The 20,270-nt window shown below is 40.2% G+C and overlaps 1 protein-coding gene across 1 annotated transcript in view; it reads right to left on the bottom strand.

Moving 5' to 3' along the window:
- LOC118389238 (integrin alpha-L-like) overlaps positions 1 to 13,280 on the bottom strand; it is a 31,946-nt gene extending 18,666 nt beyond the window's left edge. Inside the window, 8 exon segments of the mRNA XM_035779098.2 lie at positions 1,470 to 1,623; positions 1,725 to 1,867; positions 2,737 to 2,867; positions 3,085 to 3,199; positions 3,567 to 3,634; positions 3,871 to 3,968; positions 5,543 to 5,657; positions 13,154 to 13,280. Coding sequence (XP_035634991.2) covers positions 1,470 to 1,623; positions 1,725 to 1,867; positions 2,737 to 2,867; positions 3,085 to 3,199; positions 3,567 to 3,634; positions 3,871 to 3,968; positions 5,543 to 5,657; positions 13,154 to 13,229 — 900 coding nt within the window. The 5' untranslated portion in view covers positions 13,230 to 13,280.
- Between the last annotated feature and the right edge of the window lie 6,990 nt (positions 13,281 to 20,270).

Below are 20,270 nucleotides of genomic sequence, written 5' to 3'. Positions count from 1 at the left end.
CAAAACTAATTTGACATATTAGTAAATCAAATCTGTAATTGATGGAGCGAAAATATGATCATATGATGAGAGAACAGTGTGTGCAGCCTGAGACAAGGAACAGAGCGGAAGTTTGACTTTCTCGAATCATCAAAAGCCTATAGTCACATCATGTAGCCCATATATCTTTTGATTTCTAAGGCATTCCAAGGTTTGTATCATTCACAACTAAAATGACCAAATAACTATACATCTAGTTTATAGGACATGTTTCAGATGATCACTTTTAAGCTCGATATAGCCACTTCATATGTGCACTCTCACTCTGGAATGGGAAAAATATCCTTTCTAATTAATTTGCTAAATTGAATTATATTCTACTTTCCATAAAATCATATAATATAAAATAATGGCAAGGGACATAAACATATCTTGTCTGCTAAATCAGGGTAGAGAAGTAGTTTGATCTTGCATCTTTAATCACAACATTGTAATTTCTCATCAGATCCTTCATTATCTCATATAATACTTGACGTTAGCAGGCTTTCCTTTTACGTTCAGCATTTATTTTTAAAAAACTTTTAAAGGGTAACGAGTGGTCATCCAACCAAGGTGAGACTCTGGCAGACAGTTTATCCTTGGTTTTAACTGGTGTCGCTGAGCCTAACGTAGCCTGACATACCGTATGTAATTGAACCTGTTCAGGAAATCATCAGTGTGATGTCACACAACAGGATCATTAGCAGAGGATTAAAAAGCATTGGTAAATTTACTAGCAGTTGTAGAGGGGAACAGACACATTGGGAACAGACACATTTTTAGATAGGGGAGAAAGCATTTTAAAACCAATACTGAGATGGTCAGAGACACACATCAATAGTTTCCAAGTTATCAATATTTGCTAATTTTGTCTGTCATAGTTGAAGTGTACCTATGATGAAAATTACAGGCCTCTCTCATCTTTTTAAGTGGGAGAACTTGCACAATTGGTGGCTGACTAAATCCTTTTTTGCCCCACTGTATTTGCACCTCTGTGAACTTTAAGTGAAATTATTCGAAAATGTACCTCAATCTAGGGATGGAAGGTAAATTGAGAATTGACGGTAAATTGATCAGATAAAAACACTGCTGCTTTAGCATTAGCTAACTAGCATGAGGATGAACGAGGCAGTTTAATAAAAAACTTGCTGTATTTCAATCTTCTTCATTCACCGTAGATTGTTGTGGGATAAGTACTGTAGCACTACAGTGACATCTTCCATCCCTGGATTGAGGTACGTTTTCAAACCATTTCTCTTGAAGTTCACAGAGATGCAAATATATTGGCCTTTGGTCGTTTCAACTAGGAGCGCATGCCTCCTCGTCAAAATGTATTGGCTAGTGATCAACCAGCTGTAGTTATGGTAATAAAACCAGTTTCAAATTAATTTAGTCATACAATTGTGTGGTGTTGTGTTGGGAGGATACACTCTCCCCTTTTAAGGACTTACCCCAATAACGAAACGGATGATGTTTTTGTCATCACTTCTGTTGATAGAGTTAAACCTTTTATCAGTATCACTGGGATCTCCATCTGTTATTATGACCAGTACTTTAGTTGCATCTGCGGTGGCGCCGGCGGCTTGGTTTTCAAAAATGTTTTTCCTGAATTAGATGTATACAAACAACAGATCAAGCTATCTTTCTTACACCACAATCCCCGTTCATCAAGTAAAACTGATTAATAATGATCAACTGTGACCTACAAAAGAAAGTCTATCGCCTGATGTGTGTTGGTTAGACTAGACATGTGCTTTTCTTTCCAAAGATTAGTCAAGGCTCTCCCCTCTTTGTAGTCATTGAAGTTGAAAACGGTCCTGGATCTTGATGAGAACTGAACTGCTGCAAACTGTGGTTTAAAAAAATAGGAAAATATGACTAATATTGATTTCATTCCATACTTTCCATGCAGCGACATTCATGGGTATTGCACATACACTCTTAGAATTAGTGGTGACTCGAGGAACCCTGAAGATCCTCAAGGAACCCCTGAGGTTCTACAAGGAACCATTGCTAGTCAATGGTTCATATTTGCACCTTCAGTTAGTTGAGGGATTCTTGGAGGAACGGTTAATGGTTCAATGTAGCATTGGGCTCCTGGAGGAACCCTGGAGTGGAGGCGCGGCTTAGTAGTCGTGTGGCTTTAACATATTTATTTTTTTGGTCACCCGTTAGAGTAAATGTCATTCTTATTCATCTGATCTGTTGTATTGTAATCCCATGTTAAGGTTTAGACCGACAGTTTTGTACCTTCATCAATAGAGGCATATGAGATCCTCAAGAGCCTATGCCACTCCCGAGGTTAGAATAGTTGCCACATTACTATATGTTAACATTAATATAAATATTCTTAATATTATATGTATAAATATTCAAGTTTATTTTTTTGCAGTGTACAAACATTTACGCTAACGGGTGGCCAAAAATAAGCATCCGAAAGCGACACCTCCAATAAGCCACTCCTACAATCTGATAGGCTGCCACCTCTACAATATATTATTAGAAAGGTTAAAAATGTAACTCCTCCCATCACAAAAAGGTTCCAGTTTGAAACTTTACACAGGGGCTCCTCAAAGACCCTTTTCAGAGGCGTTCCTCAAGGAACCTGTTTGAACTGGAAAGGTTCTGCCGGTGTGGCAACCCAAAAGTGTAGATAAACAGTATGTTCAGCAACCTCACAAGCATGATTCAAGTTATTACATTTAAAGGGAAGTTTACCTTGATTGAGGAGTTTTTTAGGGTTGTCATGATATTGTCTATGAAACCTTTGTTCTTATCAAATTCCTCCGTTGTCATGCTTCCTGATCCGTCAAAGAGGAAAACGAGGTCCACTATTTTCTTAGTACATTCTGTAAGAGAAAGTTAAATACATAAATGTATATGATGGATAACACTCACAACAATCTTTACATATTCAGTAATCCAAATCTTATCATTCACAATTAATATTTTGTGACCCAATCATAATGTAATTTAACATGACATGAATAAACAGTCAATGTATACCTAAAACCCTTGGGTTATGTTATTATTATCAACAATTGTCTTCTAGTTTCACCGTTATACCTTGGAAGGCAGGTGTGAAGTTCGAGGTGATCTGGAGCTGGCTGTTGAACTGATAACAGATACTGTTCAGATAGGAGTTCCCATCACACTCGTGTGCCAGACCAGGGCTGCAGGCCTGAATGAGGAGAATAAATCATTGTAAATGTGATAAAATAATGGGTTGTCTGATGGACCTCAGATGTCTCCAAAGACAGTTAAAGGAATTTGTCATGATCATTTTTAGATAGCTGAGGTATTGTTTTATGACTTAAGTGAAACAAGTGATTAGGATTTAAACAGGCAGCACAATTCTGATATTTTTCACACTAATTGGTATTCTGTCCAATCACATCAGATATTTTTCAGAGCTGATCTGATTGTTCAAAATAACAATTAGTGAAATCAAGATCATAATTGGGCTGCCAATGTCAACACAGCCAAACACATGTATTACACATACTCACATTGAGTATTTGAAAACAACAACATGGTGGTTATCTTACAGTGAATGTTGGAGGAGAAGTAGATTGTCCAGCCATAGACAGTCCAATGTACTTGATTGTGTCAGTTTCTGTTGGAAGGCAAAAGGCAGACATGCAGAATCAACTAGTGTTTCTCCTTTTCAAGACCTTGTTGACATTTCAGCAATATTTTAATACTCTGACAAATATCGATTAGCCATGGTTACCGTGGTAGGTGTTACATGTTCTAATAATTCGTATAATTATTCATTTTGTTAAGGTAACCACCTTTCTAAATTGCAGTCCAGTAAGTACAGTATAGTGTATCATCAACTTCCATCTCTACCTTGAGGAGTGTAACAGTCTGTACAGTCTGTTCTGTCTAGAGCACATCTACAGATTCCACCAGATCCGTTCTTCTGATATGGAGCACTGACCATTACCCTGTGGGTGAGAAATAACAGTATAGATTGGTTGATTTAGATGAGCCTGTGTCACTACTTATATATACATTCAGTTTATTATGTACACCCTTTACCTCTAGAACAGCCTGAATTCTTCGAGTCATGGATTCTACAAGGTGTCGGAAACGTTTGTTACTCAATTGGTACCATGGGACCTGACGTGTGCCAGGAAACCATTCCCCACACCAGTACACCACCTCCACCAGCCTGTACCGTTGATACCAGGCAGGATGGATCCATGGACTTATGCTGCTTACGCCAAATCCTGATTCTACCATCAGGATGAAGCAACAGGAACCGTGATTCATCAGACCAGGCAATGTTTTTCCACTCCTCAATTGTCCAGTGTTGGTGAGCATGTGCCGACTGGAGCCGCTTCTTCTTGTTTTTAGCTGATAGGACTGGAACCTGGTGTGGTCGTCTGCTGCAATAGCCCTTTGTCTTAATGACAGCTTTGAACACTCTTGGTATTCTCTCAACAAGAATGTTGAAAGTTTCTTCAAGTGCAGTCGCAAAACCCATCAAGCGCAATGATGAAACTGGCTCTCATGAGAACCGCCACAGGAAAGGAGAGGATAAGTTCATTAGAGGATAAGCCGCAGAGGATAAGTTCATGAGAGTTAACTGCACCTCAGATTGCAGACCAAATAAATGTTTCACTGAGTTCAAGGTGGAAATCTGTCCTTTGGTCTGATTAGTCCAAATTTGAGATGTTTAGTTCCAACCACCGTGTCTTTGTGAAGGGATGAGTGGGTGAAGGGATGATCTCTGCATTTGTGGTTCCCACTGGAAGCATGGAGGAGGAGGTGTGATGGTGTGGGGGTGCTTTGCTGGTGACACCGTTTGTGATGTATTTAGAATTCAAGGCACACTTAACCAGCATGGCTACCACAGCATTCTGCAGTGATACGCCATTCCATCTGATTTGGGCTTAGTGGGACTATCATTTGTTTTCCAACAGGATAATGACCCAAAACACACCTCCAGGCTGTGTAAGGGCTATTTGACCAAGAAGGAGAGTGATGGAGTGCTGCATCAGATGACCTGGCCTCCACAATCACCCAATCTCAACCCAATTGAGAAGGCTTGGGATGAGTTGGACAGCAGAGTGAAGGAAAAGCAGCCAACAAGTGCTCAGCATGTGTGGGAACTCCTTTAAGACTGATGGAAAAGCATTCCCCTTGAAGCTGGTTGAGAATGCCAAGAGTGTGCAGAGCTGTCATCAAGGCAAAGGGTGGCTACTTTGAAGAATCTAAAATCTTTGATTTGTTTAATACTTTTTTGGTTACTACATGATTTATGTGTTATTTCATAGTTTTAATGTCATCACTATTATTCTACAATGTAGAAAATAGTTGAACAAATAAAGAACACCCCTTGAATGAGTAGATGTGTCCAAATGTGTGATTGGTACTGTATATAGTGCATGTTTGCAGACATAGGTGCATTTTTCTGGTTATTTTTGTTTCCTCAGGTGTGTAATACTGTTTTGCAGATTAAGTTTGTAACATAATGCATTGCATTTCTCACTACTATGATAACAGTAACACTTGCCCTTTCTCCTTGTCAGATATGAATTGCAGGACTTTGTATCCAAAGAAATCCTTTTCCTCCCCCTTGAAGATTTTTGGGTTTGTTTCATCAATGTTGAAAGCCATTGAAGAGACAGCTGGCGAAGAAGGGTAGAGAAGCACAATCAGATGATTAGCTAGGTGTCCATCCAATTGGTGACAGATTTTCATGCAAATATTCTAAAACCTCCATAAAAACAATATGCACTCTTTCACACCAGAGATCAAATTGACTTGTTGAGGATACAAGTATATGCGCAATTTATTTTTATTTTTATGAGCATGTCACCAGAATAAAACCCTCGATATTTATTGGAAATGATCACCAAGCTCATCATCTTGCACTTTCACCACCCTGTGAAGTTCATCGTAATTTATTTATTCAGTAGACTAATAAAATGCATGCTTTCCCGGTCCTAGTGGGAGGACAACACAGCATGTTATTGCATGACTCGATATGATTATTATGTCAATATTTCTCTCATGATTAATTTTACTGAGTCGAAGATCCCACTTTATCGAGTTTCCATCAGGCCTGTCATCTTAGATATCAGATCTTCCATACAACATGGGAAATTGGCATAATTTCCCATGTAATGTTAGATAATGCTCAGTGAAAATAAGTCTATCAACAATTTAATATATATTTATACATAATCCACACCAGTATCTACAGCAGGAGTTGCGTGAACTAATTAATTATCACTGTCTGTCCTGTAACCAAAGTTTGCAGCGTATCAGTGCAGAAATATAGACTATCAATTTATCATAATTTTTTTTTTAAAAGAGCTCAAAATAAGTGACCAAACATTAATGCTATTACTGGGACTCGCATTGAGCTAGGCAACTCATCTAAGAGCTATTAGGAATAGAGAGAGCCCAGTGGAGCTGATGCCAGTGGAGATGCGTGAATTCTGCAGGACAGGAACAGTGAAGATCGAGAGATGTATAAATGAGAAATTAGGGTAATTAATATACAAATCTATAATTCGTAGGCCTATGCTGCCATACCACCTGACCTGACCTGTGCAAGACAGAGGCAAATAATATCCATTAGAGACAGATTTTAACATCATATAGGCCTTCATAATTTAGGCCTACTATCACATATTGCATTTATTTTGAGTAACAGACATATACAACAAAATGTACAACGTGAACCCAGAGGATATACCTTGAAAGTATTAAAACGCTTGTTTCCAGAGTGATCCTCAATGGTAAAAACAATAACACATATAATGAATAAAAGGCCAGATAAAATTACAAACAACAATATATACATTCATTTATATTGACATCCTAAAAACTGTCACTATTCACAGCAGTTTTCCTTAGCCTTAAGAATCATACCATATTCATTTCTACATTAAAACATTGCATTGCACATCATAACTATCATTGACATAAATACACCTGACCAGCAGTAGGGGGCACAAGGGGCAGTGGAGGGGTTTCTCTTACTGAGACAACCTCGTCCAAATTAAAACCTTTTCCTGCTTTTTAAAGCTATTTCTACTTTATCTCCAAGGGGAGGCTATTCCATAGACAAATGCCTGTATAAAAAAAAATGTGTTCCTCGCAGTACTGTTTACTCTTGGGATTTTACAAGACATAACACCAGCTCTGTTATTGTAACTGTGCTGTTAAAGACCATATCAATGTGTTTTTTGTTCATATAACCTGGTGCAATCATTTAAGATGTCAAACATATGATTAAGTTTAAAATTGGTCCACTCTGGACTCCAAAGGCAACAAGCCCACCTCCCGGAACTCCTGTACCCCTATGTGGGTCCTAGGGTGGACATTCAGCATATACCTGATAACATTATTTTGCATGACCTGCATTCTCTTTTTTGTTTTTATTGATAGCCCACTATACCAAGCAGAGCAGGCAAAATTAAAATGACACTGAATCAAGGTTGGGACAAGCAGCTTCTTAACTTTGATCCTAAAATATCTGGTGTTATGATATAAAAATTTCAATTTGTTCACCATTTTAGAAATATTTTTGCAGAAATCAGGTCTCCGGAAAAGGATTGATCTAGTTTTAGATTCAATCTTCTTGACCTTTATCTCGTCAGGCCTAAGCTGTCTACGTTTTGTTCCAAACAGAATCGATAAAGTTTTTCCCAAATGAAGCGACAATTTGTCAGTCAACCAACCAATCTCTAACGAATTGCAATTCCTTACTCAGGGTCTCCTCTATGTAAACTGTATCCTTCCCTGATACACCTATTGCTGTCATCAATCAGCATAAAAGCATGAGTTTCCACTTTACAGTATCTGGCATATCATTAGCGTATGTAAGAAATAAGAGGCCCTAAAATTGATCTCTGCAGTACAGGATATTTCTTTGGCCTCTGACAGAACATCACCAACATTACATACTTGTGTTCTGTTGGTCAGATAAGACCTAAATTAATTCACTGCTTCATCATTTAGACCCATGAATTTCAGTTTCATCAGAATATCATAGTCCACAGTGTCACCTTAATGTCTAAGGGGAGAATTGATGGGCGAGGGAGCGGCCGACCTGTGATCTGGCTCTTCGCCCAGTGCCTCAGGCCCCATGTGACTTGCTGGGGTTCTGTCTTTTGTCATGCGACCCCTTTGGCCATCAGGGTTCTGAGTAGGTGCTGGCTCAGCAATCCGAGGGTCAACCCTGTTACGACGGTACAGTGATCCATTCACTTCGACCAAGTAGGAGCTTGGTGCCACTTTCTGTACACAGGATCCGAGTCTCCAGAGGCCTGTCCGGTCCCCTGTTAGTGGCTTCATTCGCACCGTTTCACCCACCCTGAGCACAGGTAAGTCTTTTGCTGATTTGTCGTAGATGAACTTGGAGACCTGTCTTCTGTGACGTAGCTTCACCAGCACGTCTGTCACCACACATGGCTCAACTCCAGAGAGTTGGGTCCATTGTCTGAAATTACCCTATCTGGCTGGCCATAGCGGGCAAACTGAGCCTTGCAGCGTTTGATCGTTGTCTCTGCTGAGAGGTCGGGGAGGAGGTCGATCTCCCAAAAGTCTGAGTAATGATCGACTACCAGCAGAAAGTCTGCCACTGTGCTGGAAGAGATCTAGACTTACCATCTGCCAGGGGCACATCGGTAGCTCGTGGGACATCATTGTCTCTCTCTGTTGCTCAACGGCATATTCATTGCAGATTGTGCATTTACTGACATAGTCTTTGATTTCACTCTGCATTCCTGGCCAATACAGTGTGTCACGTGCTTGTCTGTAACAGGCCTCACCTCCTATGTGACTTGAGTGCATACATGCCAACATCTCAGAGCGCTGCACTCCCTTCACGTCAGATGAGTGGGGCATTTCCAAGACAGCCTTCACTTTTTCAGGATCCGCCTTCAATCCGGTGGAGGACAAGATGTGGCCATGAAAGCGGACCTCTGGCTCTTTAAACTGAAGCTTTTTTATGCTTAGCCTTAGCTTGACCTGTCTGCATCTGACAATCAGGGCCAGCAGCTTGGCGTCATGGTCACATTCTGCCTCCTCATCACTGTCCCCACAGCCCACTACGAGGATGTCATCTGCTATGGGTTCCACGCCACTGAGTCCCATCAACAGCTCATGCTGTTTCCGCTGATACACCTCTGGAGCCACGGAGACACCAAACGGAAGCTTCAACCACCTCTTCCAGCCCCAGGGTGTCCAAAAGGTGGTCATGTAGCTGCTGGGCTCGTCGAGCTTGCACTGCAGGAAGGCATCTCTGGCATCCACAAGTGTGAAGACTCTGGCCTTTGGGAGCTTGTAAAGAACATCCTCCAACGTGAGCATAATGTAATGTGAACGTCACAGAGCCCGGTTGAGGTATTTAGGATCAATGCATATCCGTAGCTTGTCTGGTTTCTTGACGATAACCATATCCAGTCTGTAGGCTCGGTGACGGATATGAGGTGGCCATCTGCTTCATATTTGTCAAGCTGAGCCTTCGTAGCTGCTTTCATGGCCACTGGTACATTGCCGGGTGCACACTGGACAGGCTGGATTGCTGCGTCCAACTCAAAGTGGACTTCCCCGGGAACTGACTCAACCGGTGCGTTGAAGACATCATGGTACTTGCTTAGGAGTGTCTCCTTGCTCAGGGGCCCAGCCTGGACTTTGTCTATAATGTTAAGATCAGCTGGGATGGTGAAGTTAATAAGTCCAAGGTGCTCGCATGTAGAACCTGACAGTAATGGCTGTTGACTAGCCTCAACTATTTCAAACCCAAGGGTGTATTTCTGGCCACGTAAAACACACTCTGTCACAAACAGGCCTAAAGAGGTCATGAACTGGCCTGAATACAGTTTCAGCTTGGTGCTACTCTGTGAGTTTGTCTCTGGGCGCGAGCCTCCTTTTGTCTTTAAGGCTCATAACGTTACATGTGGCCCCTGAATCTAGCTGGCATTGCTGTGGTTTATTATTATGTAGCAGAGTGACAAACCACTTTTGTCCTTTTGCCCTCACTGCCCCTATGCACTCGCTAGCATATACATCCTGTGCTGTCGTTCCCTCCATCTGTGTTTGTTTCCATGGAGTGCACTTTACCCTCCTTTCTCTTGCTTTTCATGCAGACCCTTGCGAAGTGATTAGCTGTACCACAGGATTTGCATATTTTTCCATAGGCTGGGCAGTGTTCTTTTCCTAGTCCATGAGAAATGCCACAATATCGGCATGTATTGGGATTGTCTACTGCAGAGTTGGCTGTAGTATTAGCATTAGCTGTGGCAAAGGGGAATTTCTTTACTGGCTGCCTGACTGTAGCATTGACATTGTCCATATGTTGCCTTTCTAGCTCCATGGACCTTGTCATCTATCAGTAAGCTCTGCTGCACGGCATGTCTCCACTGCCAAGGCCAGCGTCAGGTCACGTTCTCTCAGCAAACGTCTGCGGGTGCCCTCATCAGTTATGCCAAGCACAATCGTATCTCTGATCAGTTCATCTCTTAAAGCACCATAGTCACATGTAGCTGCCTTTTCCCTTAACCTAGTGACAAAGCTGTCAATGGACTCCCCGTCCTCCTGTTTGCAACGACCGAAAACATAACGCTCTTTGCTGGCGTAAAGTAATGTTCAAGAGCATCAAGAATAGCTCTAGCGTTACCTTGCTGAGCTGCTGTTAGGTTCAGGTTGTGTTTGTATACGTGTCGGCATTCAGTTCCCATTATAGTCCTCAAAGTGGCAGCCACTACATCATCTTCCTTTTCCAGAAGTCCCGTTGCTAGCGCATAGTCCTCCCATTCACTTCTAAACGTATCCCAGTTCGTGCTCCAATCCCCGCTGAGCTTCATAACGGCGGGAGGGGGAATGTTCGCTGCCATGTCTAACCGATGCTAACAACACTGAAGCTAACTACCAAACTCACTCTATTCCGGGCGAAATTTTACACAAATAAGCATTTGTTTGTAAACCAGAGTAGGTGACTCTAATTTGCGGAAAGCATGGTTAGTTATCCTACTTCTGACACCATGTTTGAATGTTAAATGACGAGACAGAGGCATTGATGCGAGAAACCAGTCTTGTTCAGTACATCACAACACATCCGGGTATCTCAAGCACCCGGGTAAAACACAAGAGTTGCAGTAATGAACATTTACCAACAGATGGCATCACTGTGCCATCTTACACCCATAACAGTATTCCTAAAGTTGATTAAAAACTAATATCTCAACAACTTTGGATAACGAATCGACACAGGCCTGTAGTTTCCTACATTTGTTTTACTGCTCTTCTTGTGGAGCGGAACCACCCGGGCTGTTTCGAGATCATTGGAAAATGTACCACTACTTAATAGAATGGTTTACAATATGCGTTATCATTTTAGCAGTGACACAAGCACTATGCTTTATGAATCTTGCAGGAAGGTTGCCCAGCTCAGTTGCTTTGTCTGTGCTCATTAAGCATAGTAGATTGGAAACAAGCCAAGTGTTACTTTGAGAGTTTACAGCTTAATCATGTGACAAGGGTTGGATATCTCCACACTTTATGTGAACAAAGCAAATCACAAATGTCGCAAGCCACCGCTTTTGAATTCTTCCTTACCTCAGTTTGGCCATAGTTTTGTTTAGCTTGCTTTGTGGTGTTTAGGCCACGCGATGTGTGTACTTCGCCACAGAGTAACAGACTGAAAGTAAAAAGCAGCTTGTTGGTGTTGACAGCGGTTATGGTTTTCAACAATGCCTAGGTTTTTATTGGCCAACATGTTTAGGAAAGGAGAAGTGTGATTTGCTCGTGTGTTTTAAATGCACTGGTGGCATTAAATGCTGGGTCCTTTTGACGGGTATGTTTGTGAGTTTGCTTATTCTCTCTATGTTCATTCAGAACGTTTCCTAAAGTAAATGCATGCATTTCTGTTGTTGTGCATTATGATAAGACTGTCCGTGTTATCAACTTGGCTGAGCGCTTGGCCTCTGCCCATGGGACTGATATTGTCACTCCCACCGCGGAGACGCACAAAACAGCTAATCGCTGGGCTGGCACATCTGGATGACACAGGTGAGCATTAACGTGTCTCCATTTTACCCGGGGTTCTCCGAAATCGTTACAATATAAAATATCGGTGGAGCCGATGTGTTCTGAATTACATTTAGGCTAACAGTTGGTTAAAGACGTTCTTGCCCTGGGCAAGATCATTGTGTAATCCAGCCCAAATAAATGGCGCTGGTCCAGTGTGTGTTGGAACCTTCATTGTTAATTCTTTGCTTATGTGGTACATTGCCACAGAACCATGTTGGTGGATGATTTGTTGCATATATTATATATATCCTAACTAGAAATATAGCATCGAAGAGTGCCCTCCTTTGAAGAAAAAAATGACCCGCAGCTGATCATAGTCTGGCGCAGGCGTTGGTGTAAACAAGGTTCAGTCTGTAATATGTGCACATGGCTGAGAAGGTGCACAAACGTATTTTGAGGAATCCTAATTTCAACATTCTTGACTGAACATAGGTTATAGGCTACTGTTGTTCAGCCAGAACTGCCATCAAACGTGAATGTAGCTGTAACATTGTAAGTAACTTCTTTATGACTTTTTCACCATGAAAAATGTGTGATAAATGGCCAATAGTAAATGCTTATCATTGACTGTCTCAAAAACATGAATGCATTATAAAGTGTTATCTCGGTTTAAAAAATGAAGTGACCTATGGTTCCAACCAACTATTGTTCCAACCAACTATTGTTCCAACCAACTATTGCCTCAAAACCAAAAAAGCTTTTTGGTGGAAGTGGGTTACCGTTATTGACGTAAAAGCACAAATAAAGATATGACAAGTTCTGTGAATTAAATTTAGAGCGTTATATTTTATTGGGAGCCCCATTAGCCCATGCAAATGACTACATTAGGCACCTTCCTTTCACATAAATAATCCCTGTGCAAGTTAAGTATCCATCTTGAAAACATATCCTCCACTACTTCAACTATACTTATTGATTACAATGGTGTGAAAGGTTCAACATATTTCACACTGAGGAAAAGCTCACGTTTTTTTTACTGTAATAAAAAATATATAGTAATGAAAGTAATTGACTTGTTTTTACTAGTTGAGCTGATGATAATATTAAGCTGAGTGAAATCCTGTTAGTCAGTGCTTACCCATGGCTCCCATCCAGGTGAGCAGGGAGAGGGGTCCCTGCCTGGACATCTTCTCCTTCACTTTGTTCACTAGCATGCAGTAAGGAAAATATTGCAACACTCAACCTTTGCAAATGAAACTTACTTGTCTTCCTGTACTTTGTTTCCTGTGTGCCTCTTCTTATAAGAGGCGTCTCCACCCCCAAAAGTATCTGCGGTAGTTCATTATCATTTGGGTGAGAATGGGGATGTTTTTCTTTCACCTTTATTTAACCAGGTAGACTAGTTGAGAACAAGTTCTCATGTGCAACTGCGACCTGGCCAAGATAAAGCAAAGCAGTGTGGCACAGACAACAACACAGAGCTACACATGGAGTAAACAATAAACAAGCCAATAACACAATAAACAAGGCAATGACACAGTAGAAAAAAATAAATTCTATATGCAGGAGGAGGTAGGCAGTAAATAGGCCATAGGAACGAATAATTACAATTTAGCAGATTAACACTGGAGTGATAAATGAGCAGATGATGATGGTGGATGTACATTGCCTTCAGAAATTATTAACCCCCCTGGACTTTTTTCACATTTTATTGAACAGCCTGTATTTAAAATGTATTAAATAGAGTGTTTTTTTCACTGGCCTACACACAATACTCCATAATGAGTATGGTTACATGTACACAATAATCTGATTACTGTGGATATTCAGATTAAAATAATAGTTTGATAAAAACATTTACATGCTTTGCAAGAATAAGAATTTCCTAATAATCATGTCAAAATGGACGCATCTGAAATCAGGCTTCCTGATGGCACTCTGATAAATGCAGAATATTGCCAATCCAAATAAATGTTCTTCCACAGCGACCATGTTATTTTTGGGAAGCATATTTGATTATGAATTCGAACATATAAAGTTAATGAGAAAATGTATTAAAAAGGAAAAGATGAAATGTCTTGAGTCAATAAGTATTCAACCCCTTTGTTATGGCAAGCCTACACCCAGTCACGACAACGATACAAGCGTCATTCCTAACTCAGTTGCCGGAAAAGAAAGAAACTGCTCAGGGATTTCAGCACAACTTTAAAACAGTTACAGAGTTTAATGGCTGTGATTCCAAAACATGCATCCTGTTTGCAACACGGCACTAAAGTAATACCTCAAAAGATGTGGTAAATCAATTAACTTTTTGTCCTGAATACAAAGTGCTATATTTGGGGCAAATCTAATACAACACATTACTGAGTACCACTCTCCATATTTTCAAGCATAGTGGTGGCTGCATCATGTTATAGGTATGTTTGTAATCATTAAGGTCTGGGGAATTTTTCAGTATAAAAGAAATGTACAAATTGGAGCAAGTACGGGCAAAATCCTAGATGAAAACCTGGTTCAGTCTGCTTTCCATCAGACACTGGGAGATGGATTCACCTTTCAGCAGGACAATAACCTAAAACACAAGGCCACATATACACTGGAGTTGCTTACCAAGAAGACAGTGAATGTTCCTGAGTGGCTGGGTTACTGTTTTGACTTAAAAGATCTGAAAATGCTTGTTGGTCATTGGTAGACAACCAATTTGACAGAGCTTGAAGAATTTTCAAAAGAATAATGGGAAAATGTTGCACAATCCAGGTGTGGAAAGCTCTTTAGAAACATACCCAGAAAGACTCACAGTTGTAATCACTACCAAAGGTGATTCTAACATGTATTGACTCAGAATTGAATACTTTTCTAATCAAGATATATTAGTGTTTCCATTTTCCATTCATGTTTTACAAATGTTCAAATTTCCCTTCCACTTTGACATTACAATGTATGTTGTTGTAGATCGTTGACAACAAATGACAGTTAAATCCATTTGAATCCCACTTTGTAACAATGAAATGTGGAAAAAGTCGAGGGGTGTTAACACTTTCTGAAGGCACTGTACATGTTTTTTGCTCATTCCTCTTTTGCATGATTGGTATTGGTACATTCCCCCAGCTCCTTCTTTTACACTTCCCCAGTGAGAATACCTAAGTATCAAATGTGAGAAAACTGAGAAGAAAAGCAGCACCGACTACATACTACACCCAATCTATAACAATGTCTTATTTGAGTCAGAACAGGTGGCTGGAAGGGATGTTTTGAATGAGGCAACAACAAACATATGAGAAAGATTAGAGACACAGGACAGGAGTGCTTCTGTGGTTTATAATTCATCCACAAGGTGCTCTTTGATCATGGGATAAAATACTATAGAACAAAAATAAGTTGACGCTAGATAGTAAACAATACCGGAGAAGCATTTGTCCAAACAAACTTCCAAAAGGCACTTATGTCGTGGAAAATGTTTAAAGCCTTGTGGCTTATGCATGGCAAGAATTTAAAAAAAACATTGACGCATTGCGGCTACAGCAGCCTTCGTCAGGGTGACCCTGAGTTTATTTGGCTATTCAGTTGAGTTTAATTTTATTTCACATATAAATATATCACATTTTGTCCTAATTGCCACATTGATATTTGCTCTAATAAATTAAGTAGAGCACGATAGCTCAGCACACAAAAAGCCTGTGAGAAGATGGGTTTAGGTACCTTTTTAACCACAACGCTCTTTGGCTACGTAGTGACATTCGTTTGACACTGACACGTACAGTGTGAACTGTTGCTGCATTTCTATACCCTCATGTTGCTCTAATCAGTTAAGTAGAGCATGATAGCTCAGCACACAAATAGCCTGTGAGAAGATGAGTTTAGGTACCTTTTTAACCACAATGCTCTTTGGCTACGTAGTGACATCCGTTTGATACTGTACTGTGTGAACTGTTGCTGCATTTCAACCCTCATGTTTGCTGTTTGTGCAGTTTTGCATTTTGTAATTTGTATTTGATGTGTCTGTCTTTGTAATTACAGGCCTCATTAAGGTTAAATATAAAATACAAGGAATAATACAAGAAATCTTACATAAGTGTTGATAAACCCGTTGTGTGTTTGATCTGTCAGTGCACAGCTTATTGCAGTGTGTTGATAAACCCGTTGTGTGTTTGATCTGTCAGTGCACAGCTTATTGCAGTGTGTTGATAAACCCGTTGTGTGTTTGATCTGTCAGTGCACAGCTTATTGCAGTGTGTTGATAAACCCGTTGTGTGTTTGATCTGTCAGTGCACAGCTTATTGCAGTGTGTTGATAAACCCGTTGTGTGTTTGATCTGTCAGTGCACAGCTTATTGCAGTGTGTTGATAAACCCGTTGTGTGTTTGATCTGTCAGTGCACAGCTTATTGCAGTGTGTTGATAAACCCGTTGTGTGTTTGATCTGTCAGTGCACAGCTTATTGCAGTGTGTTGCATAGTGAAAAATTGATGATGACATCTGTTGATTGCAACATTCCCCTTCTGGTTGCATCTAATTTGTAAGTCGCTCTGGATAAGAGCGTCTGCTAAATGACTTAAATGTAAATGTAAATCTACACACCATCTAGAAGTTTTGTTTGTGTCGTCTCTTTCTTCCTGCCTCCTCTTCGACCCAAGCCCAGGTAATTTGTTGCCATTTTTGTGTTGGTCTTCCTCATAGTTGCTTATTTTAACATCTTTGGGTTTTTAGAAAAGTGCTATAAAATCATATGTATTATACTAAAAGCCTAATTTCTGCAATTGCAGAACTGTAGTTTCATTTCATTTCATTTCGCCCTACATTTCTACTGATATGGTTATAAATAACAGAACTAAGTAGTGCCACTCTGTATCTGTTACTTCTGTATTCTTTATGGGATCCAGACACTGAAGTATAGTCCTGTCATTTATAGTCTTTTGGTTTCATAATTGATATCAAAAACAGGGTTTCTCTTATAGGTCAAGCAGCCTGTAGACCATAGAATTTGATCAAGGTGATCTGGCCACCGAATGAAACCACCATTCTACCCAACATTTGATCACTGAACTTTACTCAAAACTTTCCCTTTACCCGTTGCTATTTGTGGCAAGTTTCATCATAATAACAGTACAAAAAACATTATAGTCTCTGAACCAGCTTGGAATATTGTTTTGATTGGTTGATTTTTATCCTGTCTTTCCTGTGGCCTGTTGGGTTAAGGGCTAATTATCTGTGCAACTTTAAGCTAGCTTATTAGCGTAAAGGAAAAAAAATTCAATGCCAATAACAATTGAATTTACAATGAGCGTCCTTTTGTGCAAATCAATGAATATCAGTACTTCATTGTTTGTGTTGATTTATTTCACCCCTCCACCCCCCACTCTTTGAAGGAGAACTTTTTTTGCTGCGCCACATCCACTCCAACTTAATGTGATACAGAAATACTACTGCATTGACAGACACTAGTTTGACAATGAGACAAGATGCTGAGGACACACAAATATTTACAAACAAATAAACAGCATATCAACCCATCTGAGGAGATTTACATCCAATGAAGGGAGTAGTACACAGTGTTGTATGAGATCTTCAGTTTCTTGGTCATTTCTCGCATGGAATAGACTTCAATTCTCAGAACAAGAATAGGCTGACGAGTTTCAGAAGGAAGTTCATTGTTTCTGGACATTTTGAGCCTGTAATCAAACCCACAAATGCTGATGCTCCAGATACTCAACTATTCTAAAGAAGGCCAGTTTTATTGCTTCTTTAATCAGGACAACAGTTTTCAGCTGTGCTAACATAATTGCAAAAGGGTTTTCTAATGATCAATTAGCCTTTTAAAATAAACTTGGATTAGCTAACACATCATGCCATTAGAACACAGGAGTGACGGTTGCTGATAATGGGCCTACATTTACATTACATTTAAGTCATTTAGCAGATGCTCTTATCCAGAGCGACTTACAAATTGGTGCATTCACCTTATGACATCCAGTGGAACAGCCACTTTACAATAGTGCATCTAAATCTTTTAGGGGGGTGAGAAGGATTACTTTATCCTATCCTAGGTATTCCTTAAAGAGGTGGGGTTTCAGGTGTCTCCGGAAGGTGGTGATTGACTCCGCTGTCCTGGCGTCGTGAGGGAGTTTGTTCCACCATTGGGGGGCCAGAGCAGCGAACAGTTTTGACTGGGCTGAGCGGGAACTGTACTTCCTCAGTGGTATGTAGATATATGTAGATATAACATGAAATCAGCCATTTCTAGCTACAATAGTCATTTACAATATTAACAATGTCTACACTGTATTTCTGATCAATTTTATGTTATTTTAATGGATACAAATGTGTTTCTTTCAAAGACAAGGACATTTCTAAGGGACCCCAACTTTTGAATGGTATTGTACATTTATAATAACAAATCCATCACAGATGGGACTTGCACAGACTAGGCTGCCGATCATACATCCTCGATTTTGCACTTCTTGATGTGTTGTTTTCTTTTTGGTGTTGTTGCCAGGGCTACAATGACAGAATAAAAACAAATGTTTTAATGCACATGACCATGGAACAATCAGAGCTGTGTCCATGGTAACAACATAAACAATTAATTTAGACCCAAAACAGGTGTCTATTTGCTGAAATGTGTGCCGTTGCCCGGCTATTAAAAGGGACTGGGGCTTTTTGAGGTTTACTTTAAATATAAGTACTGTAATTAAGTGCATGTATTGTCAAAAGTGGATCACTTCAATAAATGGATCACTACTCATTTTAAACAATGCCACTTTAAATAATGGCACTTTAATAATGTTTACATATCTTACATTACTCATATCACATATATATATAATGTATTTTATACCATCTACTGCACCTTGCCTATGCCACTCGGCCATCGCTCATCCATATATTTATATGTACATATTCTCATTCACCCTTTAGATTAGTGTGTATTAGGTAGTTGTTGGGGAATTGTTAGATTACTTAAAAAAAAAAAAAATCTTTCACCTTTATTTAACCAGGTAGGCTAGTTGAGAACAAGTTCTCATTTGCAACTGCGACCTGGCCAAGATAAAGCATAGCAGTGTGAACAGACAACACAGAGTTACACATGGAGTAAACAATTAACAAGTCAATAACACAGTAGGAAAAAAAGGGGAGTCTATATACATTGTGTGCAAAAGGCAAGAGGAGGTAGGCGAATAATTACAATTTTTCAGATTGACACTGGAGTGATAAAACGTGTTAGATTTGTGTGTATTAGGTAGTTGTTGGGTGTGTATTAGGTAGTTGTTGGGAATTGTTAGAAGTAAACAGCGGCTTTGAGAATAATGATTGCATGCAATGATGACGCAAAAAATGACCCGCGTCACTGTCATTTCTTGTTTTTAAAGGATGAGAGAAGTGCTACACCTGGTGGAGACATAAATAGTTGCTTTATGTGTGCTGTACATTACGACATAACACGTCACGATGTAATGGAGGGTCCGTTTTTTTCAACTTTTCCCCAATACTATAGAGCCATTACCATGTCGATCAACTCTTGAATAGAAACCTAGTTCACACCCCCGATTTTGAAGTCAACACAGTCGCTACAGTCCCATTTAGTTTTTTTGTCGCCTCGTTTGAATGTGGCAGGTGCGCACATTTGTATGGAATGGGGTGAGTTTACGTTACCCCAGTTATCACTCCTTTCATCAGCGCCCTTTTCTTGAGAGCGAAACAATGAGCTTTTCTTGCCACCTTTTGTTTTACTCTGAGCGCCTTCTCCCTCTGACCAGCAGAAACACAAACCATTATCACTAGCCCACTTCTGGTTACCTTCACCGATTCCACATTACCCAACCATTGTTTCACCCACAGTGAAACCACAAATGGATCAGCCATAAGGCAAGAGTCCATTTTTTTTTCACTCCTACTGTCACAGACTCATCTTTATCCTGATCCTAAGTGCACACCTCGGTCTCCGATACCTACCACCTCCGATAATTCACCCTCATTCACTTCAATTTCTCGTCCTTCAGATTCCTCTGCTTACACATGTTTCCCTTCTTTAACAAACCATTTCCCTTTTTTTACACCAGTCTCCGACTCAAGCTCACCCTCTTCTTCCCTCTCTCTCTTAGACCTTCTCTCCCTCTCCATTTCCCTCCTCTCCTCCTCCGTTTTCCAAGTACACCTCTCCTGTTGATAATACTGCACTACTCCTAACCACCATCTCGTTCCCGCCTTGTCCAGTGACTACATTTCCGTCCTCTCCCTCTGCATTCATTGCTAGGCTGCG

The sequence above is a fragment of the Oncorhynchus keta genome, chromosome 10 (genome assembly GCF_023373465.1).
Source record: "Oncorhynchus keta strain PuntledgeMale-10-30-2019 chromosome 10, Oket_V2, whole genome shotgun sequence".
Lineage (NCBI taxonomy): Eukaryota > Metazoa > Chordata > Actinopteri > Salmoniformes > Salmonidae > Oncorhynchus > Oncorhynchus keta.
This window is presented reverse-complemented; position numbering and strand designations above follow the sequence as displayed.